This window comes from Lepidochelys kempii, chromosome 3 (assembly GCF_965140265.1).
Source record: "Lepidochelys kempii isolate rLepKem1 chromosome 3, rLepKem1.hap2, whole genome shotgun sequence".
In the NCBI taxonomy this organism is placed as follows: domain Eukaryota; kingdom Metazoa; phylum Chordata; order Testudines; family Cheloniidae; genus Lepidochelys; species Lepidochelys kempii.
In genome coordinates this window covers 64,931,911-64,950,875 of record NC_133258.1, presented here as the reverse complement: position 1 = coordinate 64,950,875, position 18,965 = coordinate 64,931,911, and the positions used below count along the sequence as shown (strand labels likewise).

At 38.2% G+C, this 18,965-nt stretch overlaps 1 protein-coding gene across 1 annotated transcript in view; it reads left to right on the top strand.

The window, feature by feature from the left end:
* Window positions 1–18,965, top strand: part of SNAP91 (synaptosome associated protein 91) — a 142,648-nt gene that overhangs the window by 115,885 nt on the left and 7,798 nt on the right. Inside the window, exons 22-26 of the mRNA XM_073336567.1 lie at window positions 859–942; window positions 10,021–10,158; window positions 11,489–11,629; window positions 13,485–13,515; window positions 16,951–17,062. Coding sequence (XP_073192668.1) covers window positions 859–942; window positions 10,021–10,158; window positions 11,489–11,629; window positions 13,485–13,515; window positions 16,951–17,062 — 506 coding nt within the window. The remainder of the gene's footprint in view (window positions 1–858; window positions 943–10,020; window positions 10,159–11,488; window positions 11,630–13,484; window positions 13,516–16,950; window positions 17,063–18,965) is intronic.

The window sequence follows — 18,965 nt, the reverse complement described above, 5'->3', positions numbered from 1 at the left end:
CAACACTTCTATTCCATCATCAGTCCTCATTGTATTTACCGTTCTATCATCTGTATTCAGTGCATGGGTTATCTTCCTTGATCATGTATTTGCGTTTTCACTCAAAGTTCATTGTACGAAGCTGTATATCTTTTAATCTTCTGTTGATGTTTCTCTGAGCAGCTCAACTTCTGTAAGCAGCTGGAGTTGGTATATAAACTAAAACAAATTGGTAAATGTGAATTCTACTCGATTAGACTGAATTGATCTGAAATGGTGGAAGTTAGGATAGGCATAGCCAACTCTTAGCTTTTTTAAGACTTCATCTGTATAGGCAAACACCACAGAATTTCTGTTTCATGTATTATGAAGCTATTTCTAAACTTCAATGAAACAGTCAACTAAAATGACAGGCTTGTAGGTTGTTAGAGTACTTTCAGCTCTGTACTTCTAGCTGGAGTTATCGTTGCCTTTTATTTAATCCATAATGTGAATCTGTGTAAATGGCTTAACTCAAGTCGAAAATAACATACTGTAAATATAGTTGGGGTCTCCTATTGGAAAAGGCCACTAGTTTTACAAGCCTCACAGGTGAAGTATTGGCCCAAAAAAGTCACTTGTATTTCTCATGTGAAAATATCATTTTTTAAAAATGTTGGCTCATTGCCTTATTTCTCCACCTTCACTATATGCTATCAAAACCACTTTTTCTGCAATTCTGTCTGAGGTTCCCAAACATGTTTGCTCATCATTCTACCTGGTGAATGAAGCTGTCCTACTACTGCTATTCATGCATTCTTTACATAGCAATGATGACTCAGAGTATTTATGTTAAACTTATTTTGCCTTTCTTGCTGCATTGTGGAATTTACCCTATAGATGCTTTTGGAAGTAGTGCTTCTGAACCCCAACCTGCAACCCAGGCAGCTTCTAGTTCCTCAGCTTCTGCAGACTTACTGGCTGGTAATAAATATAAATTTAAATAAAATGTATACTTTCTTGTGGAAGGTTGTTTTTTGGATTTGTTTAGTCACACACCTATTTTATTTCAAAATGAACCTTCATTTTGCAGTGGAGTAAACTCTAAATCAGGGGTGGCCAACCTAAACCTGAGAAGGAGCCAGAATTTACCAATGTACATTGCCAGAGAGGCACAGTAATAGGTCAGCTTCCACCCACTCCCAGCACCTCCTGCCCATCAGCAGCTCCGCTGATCTGCGCCTTCCCCTCCTGCCTGCATCTCCTGATCAGCTGTTTCATGCTGTGCAGGAGGCTCTGGGGAGGGAGGGGGTGGAGGGAGGGCATGGCAGGCTTAGGGGAAGGGTGAAGTGGGGGCAGAGCCTATGGCAGAGCCAGGGGTTGAGCAGTGAGCACCCCCTCCCACCCGGCACATTTGAAAGTTGGTGCCTATAGCTCCAGCCCCAGAGTCAGTGCCTATACAAGGAGCCGCATATTAACTTCTGAAGAGCCACATGTGGCTCTGGAGCCACAGGTTGGCCACCCCTGGTCTAAATGTTGTTGGACAGCAGCAAAGATTTGATAGTATTAAACATTCTTAAGTACCATCGCTTCAATAAAGCTGTGTATAACAAATTTTACTACTTTCATGACACATCTCCTCCTAAATGACTGCATGATCATATTGTTCTCATCCTCTTATTCTTCCCTTTTCCTAACCCTACTTACTCTCCTTATTTCTCCTTATCTCCTCCTGTTTGTTCTTCCTTTCGATTTTACTTCAGGGCAGGAAATAGGTATTATGTCTATTGTATGGTCTCATGCATATTTGTGTTGCTATGTAAGTAAACAGGATAACTTCAGTTCTAGGAAACGAGTTGATTTAAAGAAGTAAACTTGCTCTAGGCTAGTTAAGTTTTTGGTAACTGTAGTTTGTAACTGCTTGTGTCAGTGTTGTTAAACTAACCTCTCCATGCTAGACATTTGTGCTGTATCTTTGCAGCTGTACAAGCTTTATTTAACAAATGAAAGTATCACCATTTGTAGTTTGTTTAATTTCTGACCATATTCAGATAATGTTATTTTTAAAACTCTGAAGATATGTTAACTAATCCTTGCAAGCATCACTTACCCCATTTTGCATTTTGGCTAACTGAGAAGCAGAGGATAACTGCTGTTAGCAGTTTTTGGAGAATGATCTATTGGACTAAATATGTTCAGTACTGTACTAGACTTAAAGTTTTTGGACAGAACTCTGCATTGAGAAAAAAGAATCCTAAACCATGCATCATCAGAATAAGGTCAAATATGATACAAATATCTTAAACAATGAAAACATCTAAATGAGCAGCTCTCAAAGTTACTATAAACTGAAGATTTAGTGAGGTTCTCAGAACCTCACAACTATTATGTGGTACTGCTAAGCTTCTGTTAAATCAAACAATATAAACTCATTTGAATTTAAATCTTACTGCAAAGGCATCTCTACTTAAATTATATTAAAATACCTTAAAATTGCACAGTTTTGGGTTACTGATCAAAGTGGTCCTACAGTACTTCTTGTGCTGCAGATTATAGACCATAAATTAAGATAACCTCTAAGTAATGGCTGCAATATCAGTGCATAATTTTAGTTTTAGAAGTTCCATGAAAAGTAGGATGAAAAGTTGTTTTCTTCTGATTTAATTGATCCAAACTGTGTGGAAAGTAAACCCATAGTATCCCGCAGTAAGAGGAACTGGGATAGAGGACACTATTTGTGAATTTTGGCACATACGTCCATGTCCTTGTTTGAGCCAGATAGAAGAGGCAACAACTTCTGAGTATTACTTTGTTTTAAATAACCTGTCCACTTAACTTGTATCTGCCTTTGTGCCCCTTCATCAAAGGGAGGCATCTCAAAGAGCAGCATAACACCCTCAGCGTTCAAAGTGTTTGTCACTCTTCGTTCATATCAGAAGGGATTGTAAAAACCTGAATTGTGCTGAGTATGGCACCAAATCAAAACTGGGGATGTCATGCTGATTTTCAAGTTTAAGGTGACCACCTCATGTCAGTCTGATTCCTTGAAGCTTCATTGCCAAGCGTACATGTAACACACTATTCCTTCTGGGTACAAGTATGACACTTTTTTTTGCTTTGCTTCCAGTAAAAAAATACATATCAACCAGAAATATTCATATACTATGGCCTCCTCCTTCCACCACTACATATTTGGCTTTCTTCTTACTCAGGCAGCTTCAGCTTATCCTCATTGGTCTTTTCCATGTGCCAACTTTGTGAGCAGTACCCTTTTTATTGACTTACATTAGGCAACAACCAACTTAAAAGTATTACCTTTTTATGCTACCAAACCTGATGTGGTGGTGTATACTGGGCTCAGATAACACAAGCTACCTGTTCTACACCAAACCAAAAAGGCCACTAAATCAGTGGTGGAAAAAGTTCCAAGCCAGCTTTTCTCTAGTTTCAGGAAACTTATTTATATATTTCTAAATAGCCAGAGAATAGTCACTAACTCACTGTGATTTTGATTAGTCTAGAAAGTGAAGTTGGCAAGTCCAGTAACTAAGGGTATTATCTCTTCTCCCTTGAGTTAGCAGATTGAAAATGTTGTTGCTTTTTCTAATAATACCATACTCCCTTTAATTCTGAATTAAGAGCCCATGTATATGAGATAAAAGTGAAAATCTCTCCTTGCTGCCTTTCAGGTAACTACTTCATTGGTGCTTGGGGTACAGCAGCACTCCTTCATTTCTAGTGGTTTCCATTGTATATAAAAGGTTTTCAGTTTTGTGGAATTGCTTACAGCGTTCCCCACTATAAAAATTGTTCCAGCACCTATGAACTACTTATTTGGCCCTATTGGTTAATTCATATTTGTCCTTTAAATACTGGCATACTGTCATCTTTAAAGGTTTCAGAGTAGCAGCCGTATTAGTCTGTCTTCGCAAAAAGAGAAGGAGTACTTGTGGCACCTTAGAGACTAACCAATTTATTTGAGCATAAGCTTTCGTGAGCTACAGCTCACTTCATCGGATGCATACTGTGGAAAGTACAGAAGATCTTTTTATACACACAAACCATGAAAAAATGGGTGTTTACCACTACAAAAGGTTTTCTCTCCTCCCACCCCACTCCCCTGCTGGGGGGAGAGAAAACCTTTTGTTGTGGCAAACTTTTGTAGTGGTAAACACCCATTTTTTTCATGGTTTGTGTGTATAAAAAAATCTTCTGTACTTTCCACAGTATGCATCCGATGAAGTGAGCTACAGCTCACGAAAGCTTATGCTCAAATAAATTGGTTAGTCTCCAAGGTGCCACAAGTACTCCTTTTCTTTTTGTCATTTTTAAAGTGGCTTAAATCTTTCTCAGCTGGTCAATATTGATTAGTTTTTTCCTCATCCACATTCTTATATGGGCCCCTTCACACAATAAGTCCTTAAATAAGGAAGCTCTCCTATAAAAGATAGAAATGAGACTTTTTATATTGCAAGTACTGTGAGTTTCTTTTGAGGATAAATCCAAAGGAGAACACATCTCTCACCAGCATCTAAACATATGCATGGAAAACTTTCTATTTCATTACAAGAAAGTAAGTGCCCGTTCCAGAAATGATTACATATACTGGTTCCAAGACAGCTGCTTGAAGCTGAGTATGTGGATAAACCAGGAGCCGTCAGTAAAGGCAGTCCTTGCTTTCTAATTTAGAGTCCCTCTTTTTGTTAAATTTCTTAAATGACAATTTTATAGGAGTATCTAGCCAATTTCATGAATGAGAACATTGTTGGTTACTTGTAGGAATACGTACAATTGCAGAAAATGTTACAGCATCTTTAGCAACTGATTTTCACCAGTTTCCATGTGGTGAAATTTTGAAAAAAGAGCTAATCTGTTTGAAAAGATCAAATCACAATCTTGTGTATTCAGGCTGAAAGCAATTTTACTCCCAAAAATGCATTTTCAGCATGAAAATGATGTCTATCTAGGAATATAGAAATTCCTTGAATATTTTGCCTACGCTTTAGTAATAGGAGCTTTCAAATTATATTCAGTTTTCCATTGTATTTGTGGGGGGGATCTTGATAGCGGAGGTTTTGAAAAAATTGGTGAAGTTGGTATTAAATCAAGGCTTCTGTGTATAAAGGATGGAGGATGTGAGCCTGTTTTTTTGGATAACTGAGGCTTAGTTAGAATTCATCAAACCCACAGTTGCCTATGCCTACCCTGCACTGAGGCATGTGATCCTGTCTTTAAGCTTTATTCTTTCAGTGTTTCTGTATCCACATGTTGAAGTGCCTGTGAAAAGGGGTTTCAGAGTAACAGCCGTGTTAGTCTGTATTCACAAAAAGAAAAGGAGTACTTGTGGCACCTTAGAGACTAACCAATTTATTTGAGCATAAGCTTTCGTGATGCATCTGATGAAGTGAGCTGTAGCTCACGAAAGCTTATGCTCAAATAAATTGGTTAGTCTCTAAGGTGCCACAAGTACTCCTTTTCTTTTTGTGAAAAGGGGTAAAATTCCAACAGCCTCACTTATTAAGTAAACTATTTTTTTTCTTGCTTACAGAGCTTCTACATTTTAAATCCAAAATGGCTACCAATGGGGTTTGAATGACAATTTGGCAGATACAAAGGCTCTCTGAAACCATAACAGCATATTGCTAAGCATTTGTTTGCCTCAGATAATGGCAGATGTATAACCTGCAGCTAATCCAATTCTAAATATAAAATCCTCTTGATTTCTCATAGTTCTTGAAGGCTTGTCCTCCAAGGATTTTGAATGCTTAGTTTTAGTGAAAGTGTGCATAAAATTACAGGTACCTTTTTGTGCATAATTGTAAGTATTCTGTAGTGTCACTGTTTGACTGTGTTCTTGGCTTACTTCCTTTAGATCTCCTAATGAAAAATATCTTTCTCCTATTCTTCTCTTCTGAGAAACTTATTGGAATAGGATAATATAATGATTTATTAAAGTTTTATTGAATTGCTTCCTCTCTAATTAATCCTATAATCTAAAATTTGTGTGTGTGTATATGTGTGTGTGTGTATGTATATATGTGTGTGTGTGTGTGTGTATGTGTATGTATGTATGTATGTATGTGTATATATATATATATATATATATATAATATAAACTCTACACAACTGGTAATAGAATATATATTAATAGGTATTTTGTCCTAATAAAAAAATAGTCTTGTCTGGATACTCATCTGATCCATCCAGACATTTGAAAGTTTAGTTTTGCTTGCTATTATTTTGTTGTCCACATTTGTATTAGCAATCTTCACTGAAGGCGAAGATGCAGTTCTACTCTCAAGCCTATTCCTGGTGTCATGTAGAATAAATGCTAGCCAACTGGAAACTCCTAAACAATGAGTGCAGGGAAACTTCAAGATAGCATTTTAGTATAGTTTATTTTTAGATTGCTTTTCGAATCCTTTTTTTTTTACTCTCCCAGTCTAACTTCTAATATTCCTCATTCCTTTCAAGCAACTGCTCAACATTTCAGATCTTTCTTTGGATGTGCTAGCTAAGTAGTGTAAGTTGATAAATATACTATGATCAGTTTTCAAATGTAGCAAATTCACAAGGACTAAAAGCAAACTAAGTTAAAATGGTAAATCTATGACTATGTAATAGTATATAAAGCAAGTTTATAAAAATTATGCACAAATTAAAACCCTACCACTTTAACTTTATTGCCACCTCCATAACAAGAGGAGTTTGTTTTGTAAGGCTAAATGTGATCTGTTGCTTCCAAATCTACCATTCCAGTCTTGAGAGAAGGATAGAACTTACTTATGCTCTGCTAAAAGCACCTGTTACCACAGAACTTTATTCATGGATTATAGTAATACGAACAAATTTCCAGAAGGGCAGCTGGGTTTCTGTTCTGCTCTTAATTTGTGAGCATCTATTCTTTGAATATTCAAACATATTCTTTTGCTTTCATTTTTCTGGGGACTGAAAAGGAATTTTGCAGAGGGATCTGAAGCTGACATGTCTCCTTCAGGACAATGTTTGAGAGCCTATGAGATGCTGTAAAGGCGGCTCATCTTCCTCATAAGTTTTTGTCTGGGCTCTAAATCTTAGTGAGTCTGATTGCAGCTGATATGGGTTCCTGGAAAAAGAGGCAGTTTGAGATAATGAGGGTAATTCAAGTCTTTGTCCTAGCAGAACCCTCAAGTGGATCTGCTAACAAAGGGAAGTCAGTGCAGGTTCTGGAAAAGTGATATTCTTTCTTTAGCTATTTACATAGGCTACTTAATTGTCTAGTTCCTAATTACTTTATCAGGGCCCCAGATAGAGCATTTGGCAGCTCTAGATCACATTAATTGCAAATCTGTAACTACTGCGGACTGGTCACTCTCAGCTCTGTCCAGGAATTTTCAGGCTAACTTGAGATGGAAGGGCACTAATTAGCCAGATACCCAAGGTCAGTGAGTCTAGCATAACCAAGACTGCAGCTGTCTTAATTACTAGAGGTCAGGCGCCTTGATCAAGGATGAAACAGTGGTGGTCCTTATCCAACTAGCATTGCTTCAGTCTTTCCTAGATACACTTTGAATAGGCAGGCTGTTATGCCACGTACCAGCTCCTCTGTATCTGGAGATAAATGGAATATAGTGTCTTCTGTGATGGGGGGAAAAAAAACTTGGAACATCATACCGCTGGCATGATAATCCATGTTGCACATAGAACTGGAAGGAACCTTGTGGGTCATAGGCAGTCTCCTGCTATCACAGGCAACCTCATCATGTACTCTCAGTCATAAATTTGTCAATCTCCAACCTAAAAACTAGTTAGGTCATTTGTCCTCACAACTTCTGTTGTAAGGCTGGTCCAAAACCTCACTCCTCTGATTAGAAACATTTTTCTATTTTCCAGCCTAAATGTACTATTGGGCTATTTATACCTATTTGTTCTTGTGCCAATATTCTTCAGTTTAAATAAGTCTTCCTCCCTTTCTGGAGTATATCTCTCTGATGTATTCATAGAGAGAAGTCTTATCCTCTCCTGATCATCCTAGTAGTCCTTCTCTGCACCTGTTTCAGTTTAATTCAAATTTATGCTGGTGTGCATCTACTAGGCATAGTTGTAAGAAGGGTTTGACTTTGTCACCAATCTTACCCAAACCCTTGGGAAGGAGAAGTAGCTACCTGTCATGACTCTTTGGGATCTTTTAGAAAGGAATAATTCCTGCCAGGTTATGTATATAGGTTACCAGTATCTCATGATTACTGAGAGTGGCGGATAGATTGAGGTTAATCAACATTACTGAAAAGTGATACAGTAATCTATTAGTGCATTCATATGCTAGAAAATGGTGTCAGGATCATTCCAAAGCTACTATTCCTAGAATAGTGGGCTAATGAAGTATTCTTTGGGAACGTGATGTGCTCCTTCACAGCTTGGGGCAAAAGTTTGATTTGGGGTTAAACGGCTATGAGAAACATAATGTATATTACTGTTTTACAATAACTTTTGGTGAGTTTTTTATATATTTTTAACTTCCTAAATTTTAACACTTCATTTTTTAAAGCATTAATTATTTAAATTGAAGGTAGTCCACTTTACCACACTTGTGTCCAGTGTTCTCCAAACATTCACGTCTGGCTGTCTTTTTCCTTATGACAGTAGTCTGGCATTTGAAGGTACATATTACAGTTTGCAAGTGGATAAAATGTCTGTGTTCGATCTGTCATAATCTCCCTAAAGTGCATCAGTTGCCATGTGTTGTTGCCTTAAAAATGTTAATAGATTCAGTATCTTTAAGCATTTAGCATAATGTGTAGACTACAAATCTTAACAGTTTAAGTCAGTTCCTCCGTTTCTTTCACAAGTTGAGTTCAAGGTTCTGATTTTCATTCCTATACTTTGTGACATCACTAATCCCTAATATATGCTGTGTCCTCAACCAGTGCAACCAAAATCCTGACAACCTGAAATTAGTGCAACAAGAAAATATTCTAGGCTGCTGACTATTCTACTTGGAAATTGACCTTGTGACTATAATCTATACTGGTTGGTCTCCCAAAGTTATGAAGTACCTGCAGCTTCTGTTAATTTCATTGAGCTTTGTGGGTGTTTCACACTTCCTGAAAAACAAGCCATAACTATCAGTCCATATCTTGCTGGCAGACAGAACTGCTCAACTCATGTTACATTGGCACAGAACTGTTTTCAGAGAGAAATGTGGTGGATTATTGCTTTTATTTCCATTTTTCAGGGAAAACATTTCTTATTTAACGAGGAAAATTTAAATCAAGGAGTCAGTGGGGGAAAAATGCTGTAGAAAGAAATCTATAAAATCATATAATTGTTCTTATTTACAATATTTTATAGTACTTCAAAAATCTAAAATTATAGTTGGAGACCACTTAAAAGCCCAGTCATGTAAAGGAAAGTGGTACCGTTAATAGAAATCAATGAAAGTGAGGGTCAGGTTAGATAAGAACTTGGGAGAGGTGCAAAGAAGGCCCATGTGCTGTAGGAAGTAGTGATGGTGATTCATTTGGTTGGTTGGTGAATCAATAGGTAGTTAGTATTTAACCTAGATGAGATTAAGAGGTACTGTTGGCATTCCTGGCTACTCAAGTCAGGGTCATTAAACAACTCATGGTACACTTTCCTAACCCCAGTGTCCTGACCAAATCCCAGTAACTGCATTCTGCCTACTTATAGATTACCCCTATCATTATAATTGGGTAAGGTGTACTGAATGTTTGTCTTACATTGTGCACTGAATGTGCTATTAAACTGCTGTGCTCTACCCCAGAGGTGACTGCATTTCATTTGTGGGTGAAGTTACAAGTTAGGTTTATGATGCTGTCTTATGATTCTTGCAACCCAGAACTTGCCAGTTACAGTAGATCTTCCTTTAGCTGGTTTTAGAGTGATTTTTACTAGAATACTTTGCATTACATCAAGAGATGCTTATTATCTAATATCAGAAAGCATAATGATAGAGTAACTATATTATGTTATGGCTTTAAGAACAGTAAGTATGTCAAGGCTTTTATTTTGTGATTCCATCTGGGTGCATCTGACCTTTTTTAATGTAACTTTTTTTTAAAGGCTTTGGAGGTTCTTTCATTGCTCCTTCTCCATCACCATCACCAGTTACTCCAGCTCAAACCACCTTATTACAGCCCAACTTTGAAGCAGCTTTTGGAACATCATCATCAACTGGTGGCAGCTCATTTGATCCATCAGGTGAGGGAAGTGTATCTTCCTTGTGTATCTTCAGAACAAACGTGTTCATTCAACGCTAATATAAATGATACAATTATTACTGCTCTTAATACAAAGGATATAAAAAAATTCTCATGGGTATCAATATTTTCTGTCATTTAATCAATTGAAAGAGAAAATACCAGTTAGTACCGTAAGCGTTCACCAGCAGTGGGGATAATTCTAGGAAATCTTTCCTTGTTCCCATTATCTTCTCTCAATTTTCAGCAGAAACCAAATATAAGTGTGTATGTCATCTCTTTGCACGTGCTTATCTGCATGACTGTTAGGAGTTATCGGAGGAAAAACAAAACACTTCGTACTGTATATTCAGAGTATAGGCATGTGATCTCGCTGCTGTTGCTGAAGCCCTGAAGTTTGCATGGCACCCAGTTACACAAAACTGAGATCAAGATAGTCTTCTTTGCTTGACATAAAGCTTAACTTTTCATCACTGCTGTCATTTTGTTTGTATCTCTTCCATTCTACACTTTCCATGCTGGGTCCTTGCTACAAATTTACAATTGGTGAGTTCTGCAACTAAATGAGTAAGAGAGAAATCTGAGTAGTACTACTGCTTGATTTGGTTGCTTGCCAGTGCATAATATGCTACACTTGCCTGTTGAAATAACATTAGCATGCACATCAAATGTGGATCAGAATATTTACTGTGGTGGAATCAAGTAATATAACTTACTTTAAAATAATAGTGGGCTAACCAGACAAAAGAGAAGCAGTTTGAGTTATGATATGTAAACCTGACTCCTGAAGCCAACATCTGCTCTGGGGAAGTTAGATCTGTCAGTGTGGATGAAGAGTACCCATTACATCCCTGTTGATCCCTTTAATTGATATATTAGAGAAACCTGTTTATCAATTAAAACATTTTAAAATCGTCTATCTTCCTGGCTCTCCTACTACAGTAACTTGTACATCTATTAAAAAAAATATTTTACATAGCTTTTCTAAACCTCTTTGCAAACATGTATACATAGAGGGGCAATGCTCTGGGATTTTTAAGTTTGTTACCAGGTTTAAGAATGCATTTGTAACCATTTAGGCATGTATTGTTCTAGTCTTCATTAGTATATTTTTATTTCAGGGTAATCCTACATTTCAGTGTTAGTAAAATATCATGCATGCCGTGTTGGCATTCTTTTATGTGAAATTATGTATTAGTAATACCTGTGGAGTGATTGTCTGTGCTATGGTCATTTGTTAAGTAATACTAAAGGTTCTATGCAGTGGTGTTACTTAAAGGAATATTACAGTAAAGGTTACTATCTAAACTGCTGTTTCCTTTAAATTCTAGTGTTTGATGGTTTAGGTGATCTTCTTATGCCAACTATGATTCCATCTGGTCAGTCTGTAGCAGCTTCAGCTGCAACAGCTTCAGCAGCAAGCAAAGGCCTTGGAAGTGATCTTGATTCATCTCTCGCAAGTTTAGTAGGCAGTAAGTCACAACTACTGTTTTGGTTTTTTTAAAAGGACTTATGATCTTAACTACTCAACTCATTCAACTTATTGATAATATTTGTTTTTGAGTACATAAATATAGCTGTCACTTGTATGTTAGCTTAGTCTGTTGCACCCCTCAAGAGTCCTGCCTCTCTCTCTGCTATAGTCCTTCTCTGTAGGAGGCTACGGTGCTTAGGTTTTCACAGCTCAGTTCCTGGTCTTGTGCCAAAGTTTGATCCATATCATAGAGCTTCTGTTTTCAAGCAGACTAAATCGGTCTGTTCTATAATCCAAGGGACATTTACAAATCTGTCTCTTGAAAACACATTTTCAAGCTTAGATACTTGAAACAGATTAGAGTACAGATGGGAAAAATAGCACTTGCCATTCTAGAGGTGTACATTAGGCTGAAGGAGTTACTAACAGCCGTCAGTCAGATCTGGTAAAAGTCAGTGGGTGCTTAGTGATAGCTGAAATAATAGAAGCCACCGCCCAAGGCACAGGCCAGCATGGCGAGGCCTGAGCAGAGGCAAAGCCATGTGATTTAAGGGTTTTCTCTGATTACACACGTAGGGACTCCAGCTTTGGTTGGTTGCAGCTGTGTCCCGGTGGGAAACGAAACAAATATCAAGGAGAAAGGTCAGCAGACAACAGGAGATGCAGCAGTGCATGGCCCTGGGAAGAAGTAGAGAGAGCTTCTTTTGGGTAGAGTGCTCACTGAAAAGGCAGACTTTAGTTTTCTTGCTCAGAAATCATTTCTACTTTTTCAGGGAAATGGGACTTTGTATTTTCTTTGTAAATAAACAAAATTACACCCACAAAAACCACCCCAAACTTGTATAATCAATCTCTTCTCCTAATGGAAACAACCCAACCAGGCCCTTAATACTGACCAACTGCTTGGGCCAGTGGGTAACCTTATTTAAAATGTGGTTGCAGTCCGAAAAAGACCATAGAAATTGCGCTGTTTCATGTTTCTCAATGACATCATCTAATATGTACTTGATTTACAAACAGATTTTTTTTCTGTCAGCCCTAAAAACAATTTTCTGATCAGCAAGAGCAAAGCTTCTTTTCTTTTCTTTTTTGGCTTCTTTTCTTCTATGCATGATCACTTGTAAATTATCTTGTAAATCAAATTCCATCCTCAGTTACTCCTCTGTATCTGTGGGCAGTGGGGATACACAGGAGAAACACAGCAGAATTTTTGTAGGATCTCTACTGGTGATGGAGGAGGAAAATATTATTTTAAAAAAATTCTCAATCACTGGGATTCCAAAACCATTTAAATTTAAGTCCACTTAACTCTGTTGCTTACAAACTTAGAGAGCCAACTGATGTGCACATAAGTCCTCGTCTAGCAGTGCAATGCACTATTTTTTTAAATTTGAAAGGACACTGTTAAAGACCAACTTGTTTTCACACCTCCACCCAGGTGGCTGGAACTTCTCACAAGTATGACATAAAAGATAAACTAGACTTGCCACTTGGATCCAAACTACCATATTTACATTTTGTTTTGTACATGTACATAAATACACAGTTAAGGAAACGATGACACTGGCCCTTCAGGCTTCTTATTTCTTTTGTATGTTAAAGAAATGTTAAGTTCTTGGAAGAACAAGTTTGTCATAAGGAAATCATTAATGAAACTGATGTGCTTCAATTTTTAGCTTTCATTATTTAGAGGGCTTTTAGAAAAAATGAGTACTATTCCTAGAACTGTGCTGTTGGATCAGTTTTGTGCAGGTGCACGGATGTTTTTATATTAAAAACATTTGACAGAATCCTTCACCTAATTTTATAAACAAGTAACTTTTTTTTATCCTAATTTCATTTCTGATTTTCAGATCTTGGAATTTCTGGCACCACATCAAAAAAGTAAGTTCTGAATTTTGGGTGGGTTTTTTTTGTTTAAAAATGCTGGTCCTTGTAACACATAAGATTAATAAAACTAAAAGATTAGAGAACTTTTCCCCCATTTTGTCTGGTGTATTTGATAGCACTTTGAACGTAGTCCATTCCACTATCTTTCTAGTAGAGTCTATCGGTTTCCACACTAATAGGGAGATATACTTTTAAAGAAATGGGGGTTTGTTAAACCACAGCATTGGCAGGGTAACTAGAGACAAGTTTATGTCCTGAAACAACAAGAAATACATAGTTTAAAAACCGATGTAGTGTTCAAGTTCACCTAGTCCCTTTTATCTTTTTGCTGAGCTTTATATTTAGATACACTTTCTGTGATTGTTTGACTCCACTGACTACTGAGCTGGTTCACAACCTCTACTTAGACTGAGCTAAGAGGGGGGAAATCCATGGTATTCTTTCTTTTGAGAAAAGGAGAATGTAAAATTACTTTAATTATCATTGTTTGACTCTTTTCCACCATGTCTTGTTTGTTTTGTTTTGTTCCTATCTTAGTTTTCCCACTTTCTGAGTTACACTCTAAAACAAAATCAGTCCCAATTTACTGACAAAAGGTGCAATCCTGGCCTTCATTGAATCAAAATTCAACTTGACTTTAGTGGGATCAGATTTCACCCAAAGTTTCCAATGGATTCTTTCCCACTTGTCCAATCGAACAAGCCTTACATCTGTAGAGCAAGTTTCAGAGTAACAGCTGTGTTAGCCTGTATTCGCAAAAAGAAAAGGAGTACTTGTGGCACCTTAGAGACTAACCAATTTATTTGAGCATAAGCTTTCGTGAGCTACAGCTCACTTCATCGGATGCATACTGTGGAAAATACAGAAGATGGTTTTATACACACAGACCATGAAAAAATGGGTGTTTACCACTACAAAAGGTTTTCTCTCCCCCAACCCCACTCTCCTGCTGGTAATAGCTTATCTAAAGTGATCACTCTCCTTACAATGTATATGATAATCAAGGTGGGCCATTTCCAGCACAAATCCAGGGTTTAACAAGAACGTCTGAGGAACAGTAGGTGGGGGGAAAGGAATAAACAAGGGGAAATAGGTTACTTTTTATAATGAATCAACCATTCCCAGTCTCTATTCAAGCCTAAGTTAATTGTATCCAATTTGCAAATTAATTCCAATTCAGCAGTCTCTTGTTGGAGTCTGTTTTTGAAGTTTTTTTGTTGAAGGATAGTCACTTTGAGATCAGAAATCGAGTGACCAGAGAGATTGAAGTGTTCTCCGACTGATTTATGAATGTTATAATTCTTGACATCTGATTTGTGTCCCTTTATTCTTTTACGTAGAGACTGTCCAGTTTGACCAATGTACATGGCAGAGGGGCATTGCTAGCACATGATGGCATATATCACATTGGTAGATGTGCAGGTGAACGAGCCTCTGATAGTGTGGCTGATGTTATTAGGCCCTGTGATGGTGTCCCCTGAATAGGTATGTGGGCACAGTTGGCAATGGGCTTTGTTGCAAGGATAGGTTCCTGGGTTAGTGGTTCTGTTGTGTGGTATGTGGTTGCTAGTGAGTATTTGCTTCAGGTTGGGGGGGCTGTCTGTAGGCAAGGACTGGCCTGTCTCCCAAGATTTGTGAGAGTGTTGGGTCGTCCTTCAGAATAGGTTGTAGATCCTTTATAATGCGTTGGAGGGATTTTAGTTGGGGGCTGAAGGTGACAGCTAGTGGCGTTCTGTTATTTTCTTCGTTAGGTCTGTCCTGTAGTAGGTGACTTCTGGGAACTCTTCTGGCTCTATCAATCTGTTTCTTCACTTCCGCAGGTGGGTATTGTAGTTGTAAGAATGCTTGATAGAGATCTTGTAGGTGTTTGTCTCTGTCTGAGGGGTTGGAGCAAATGCAGTTGTATCGCAGAGCTTGGCTGTAGACGATGGATCGTGTGGTGTGGTCAGGGTGAAAGCTGGAGGCATGTAGGTAGGAATAGTGGTCAGTAGGTTTCCGGTATAGGGTGGTGTTTATGTGACCATCATTTATTAGCACTGTAGTGTCCAGGAGGTGGATCTCTTGTGTGGACTGGTCCAGGCTGAGGTTGATGGTGGGATGGAAATTGTTGAAATCATGATGGAATTCCTCAAGGGCTTCTTTTCCATAGGTCCAGATGATGAAGAGGTCATCAATATAGCGCAAGTAGAGTAGGGGCGTTAGGGGACGAGAGCTGAGGAAGCGTTGTTCTAAGTCAGCCATAAAAAGGTTGGCATACTGTGGGGCCATGCGGGTACCCATAGCAGTGCCGCTGATCTGAAGGTATACACTATCCCCAAATGTAAAATAGTTATGGGTAAGGACAAAGTCACAAAGTTCAGCCACCAGGTTAGCCATGACATTATCGGGGATAGTGTTCTTGACGGCTTGTAGTCCATCTTTGTGTGGAATGTTGGTGTAGAGGGCTTCTACATCCATAGTGGCCAGGATGGTGTTATCAGGAAGATCACCGACGGATTGTAGTTTCCTCAGGAAGTCAGTGGTGTCTCAAAGGTAGCTGGGAGTGCTGGTAGCATAAAGCCTGAGGAGGGAGTCTACATAGCCAGACAATCCTGCTGTCAGGGTGCCAATGCCTGAGATGATGGGGCGCCCAGGCTCTCTTAAAATTTTCACTTTGAGTTTTACCTTTTTAACTGGTTTGCGGTCAGAAGGTGGGGAATTCCAACACTGTCCAGGTTTGGAGATGTACCGGTTTGTCATGTGCCTCAAATCCTGTTTTTTTTCCTGCAGTCTTTTGTTAAAACATCAAATGTTGGGCTACCCCTTAGTAATAGTTGTTCTGCTTCTAGAAGGGGTGAAAATATTCCTCCTTTTTCTATGAATGTTTTTTATAGATCTTGAATCCTACAACTTGAGTGTTCTGAAGGGAAAAGCCCTCCTTTTCTTCTGCTGCAGCTTTCTGAACAAGATTCTTAACTGTGAAATGCCTTTATCAACAGTAGAATATGCAGTGCCAATCCCTCACTTTTTGCCTTGATATAAATTGTATCCTTCCCTGTAGATTATAATACCATACAAGTGAATGTGAATATAGCACTAAACAATCTTTTGCCTCCTCACATATTGCTAATTACTCATTGGTAATGAGATGTAAAGGCTTTCACCATTAATTCTGTTTTCATTTTTTGATATAGACTATCGTAAACTTGGCAATTGAGTTACCATAGCTAATGACCACCACTGAGATTAGAGATAATTTATTCACAACCTATGCACACTAAATGTGTTCAGGATTTCTCAGATGCCTATAACAAAAACTAATGCGCGTGCTAGCTTTGTTTAGTGTTTATATAAATTAATGTACATACATTCAGAGTGCTGAGTTTTAACATTCAATGTACAGCTTTATTCTGATTTATATCTCTGCTTCTGCATTTGAATCCCTATTAGGGGAGACCTTCAGTGGAGTGCTGGAGAAAAGAAGTTAACGGGAGGAGCTAACTGGCAACCAAAAGTAGCACCTGCAACATGGTCAACTGGTGTTCCTCCAACTGGTCCCTTGGTATGTAGTTCAGTAATTAGTCCTAGCACTTCATGTCCAGCAGGCACTCAAGTGGTGATGAAATAGGAACAAATTATTACTACTGTGTACATAAACTGGTGTTCTTCCCTGTGTTTTTTCTAGGGGACTGTGTGTGTACAATTGTGACTATTAATCAACATTAGCCACCTGTTAAACATGTTGTGATATCGGAGATACTTTAATTGTCTGTAACTGTAGGGAAATACTGTAGTATCTCTGACAATGTCACTAAGACGAAAAACATTGATTTGAGACGACCAATGTCTGTGGGCCAGATCCTTTGCTAATGTAAATCAGCATTGTGGAATTGATGTCAGTCGAACTACATTGGTCTACACCTGCTCAGGATCTTTGTATATGTGCCAGAAAGAGTGATCAGTTACTTCCAAGACAATAGGGTGTGATATTTTCTTTTAGTAATTTATGAGCAAAATGTTCCATGGGGCAGGATGGGGGGACATTTTTTGCAATCATTGTTTCAGCTTCCATTTAATGTGGGTGTGGAATTTTGATGAATGAATTAGTTACTATTTCAGCTTTTTTTCTTACCAGAAAGGTGGGGCAATTTTCTATTATGTAAGTGAATTTAATTGTAAAGTTCTACTAATTCTACTTACAAAGCTGTTGGGTTTTTTTTGTTTTTTGTTTTTTTAACTAAACTTGAAAATACTAACTGCTCTTTGCCTGCACAACAGGTTTTACAGCTGGCTTAAAGTTAGATGGAAATTGTCACTAATATATTAATGTGGCTGCTCTTACATGCCTGAGAGCATGTCATTGTGACCAGTTACTTAATCCACTAGCCTTTGTAGTATGTTCATGAGAAACAACTTAGTAATAAGCTCTTTCATGGAAGTCAAGCTAAAAGCAGCTATTTCAGGATATATCCTTGTTCCCAGCAGATATTGAAATACTGAGGACCTGGAGGCATCTGGAGATTTATGAGATGTGGAACTTCCCTTCTAGTCACTCATTCAAACCCAGACTAGGCTGGTTGTAACTGAAAGTAGTTACCATCTGATAGGAATTCACTGGTCTCTAGGAAATGGGTTGGGTGGCTTTGGTAGAGTTCGCAGTTCGCTGATGTCTAAAGCCAGTAAAAAAAATTAAAATTCTGCCAACAAGGATACCAGTGACATAGAAATGACTATGGAGATTGAAACCCTTAAAGTCCCTTCAGGTCAGTATTGAGATACACTGACAGAGCAATATTGAAGCTTGAACTGCTGCTTATGCTGTCTGTCCTTTGGCTGTGCCCAGTCTGACACTTTTTGAGAGTACTAAATTCACTGTCCATTCACTGTACATGATTCTTCTTGCTGCTATTGTTTTAATTTTTATATGAAGTTTAATAGTTCTAGGACTGTTGAACTTTCTTTAAAGAGTCAAGCAGTTAAACTATTACTATATATTGTCTAGTGTCTATAATGGAGGGTACCTATGGCACTGCACAAAAACAGTAAAAGACACAAATTAGTCATAGACACTTATCTAAAGGTCCTAATCTTCAGCCAGACTACCTGTATTTGTATTGATCATTCAAAAGCCTGGCTTAGTAAAAATATTTGCCAAACTTCTGCTCTGGACCACTGTAGGAGGATACTTTAAAGGCAGTGGTGGCTTTTAAAGAGTTTCTTCCAGTCTCCTTGGAAGCCTGTTAGCGCGCACACACACACATACCCTTCCTGAGAAGATATGCAACAGTCCAACTGCCTCAGCCCTGAAGCTAATGCTAGCTCTCCCAAGCATCCCCAGTAATTCTTGATGCTCCGCAGAGTTCAGTTGAAACCATGGATGCTCTAGGTTACTGTTTCACCCTTTAGGGATTCTGTGACCATTAAAGTAAGTGTTACTTGCTCTAACTGCTGTTAACACTCAGACC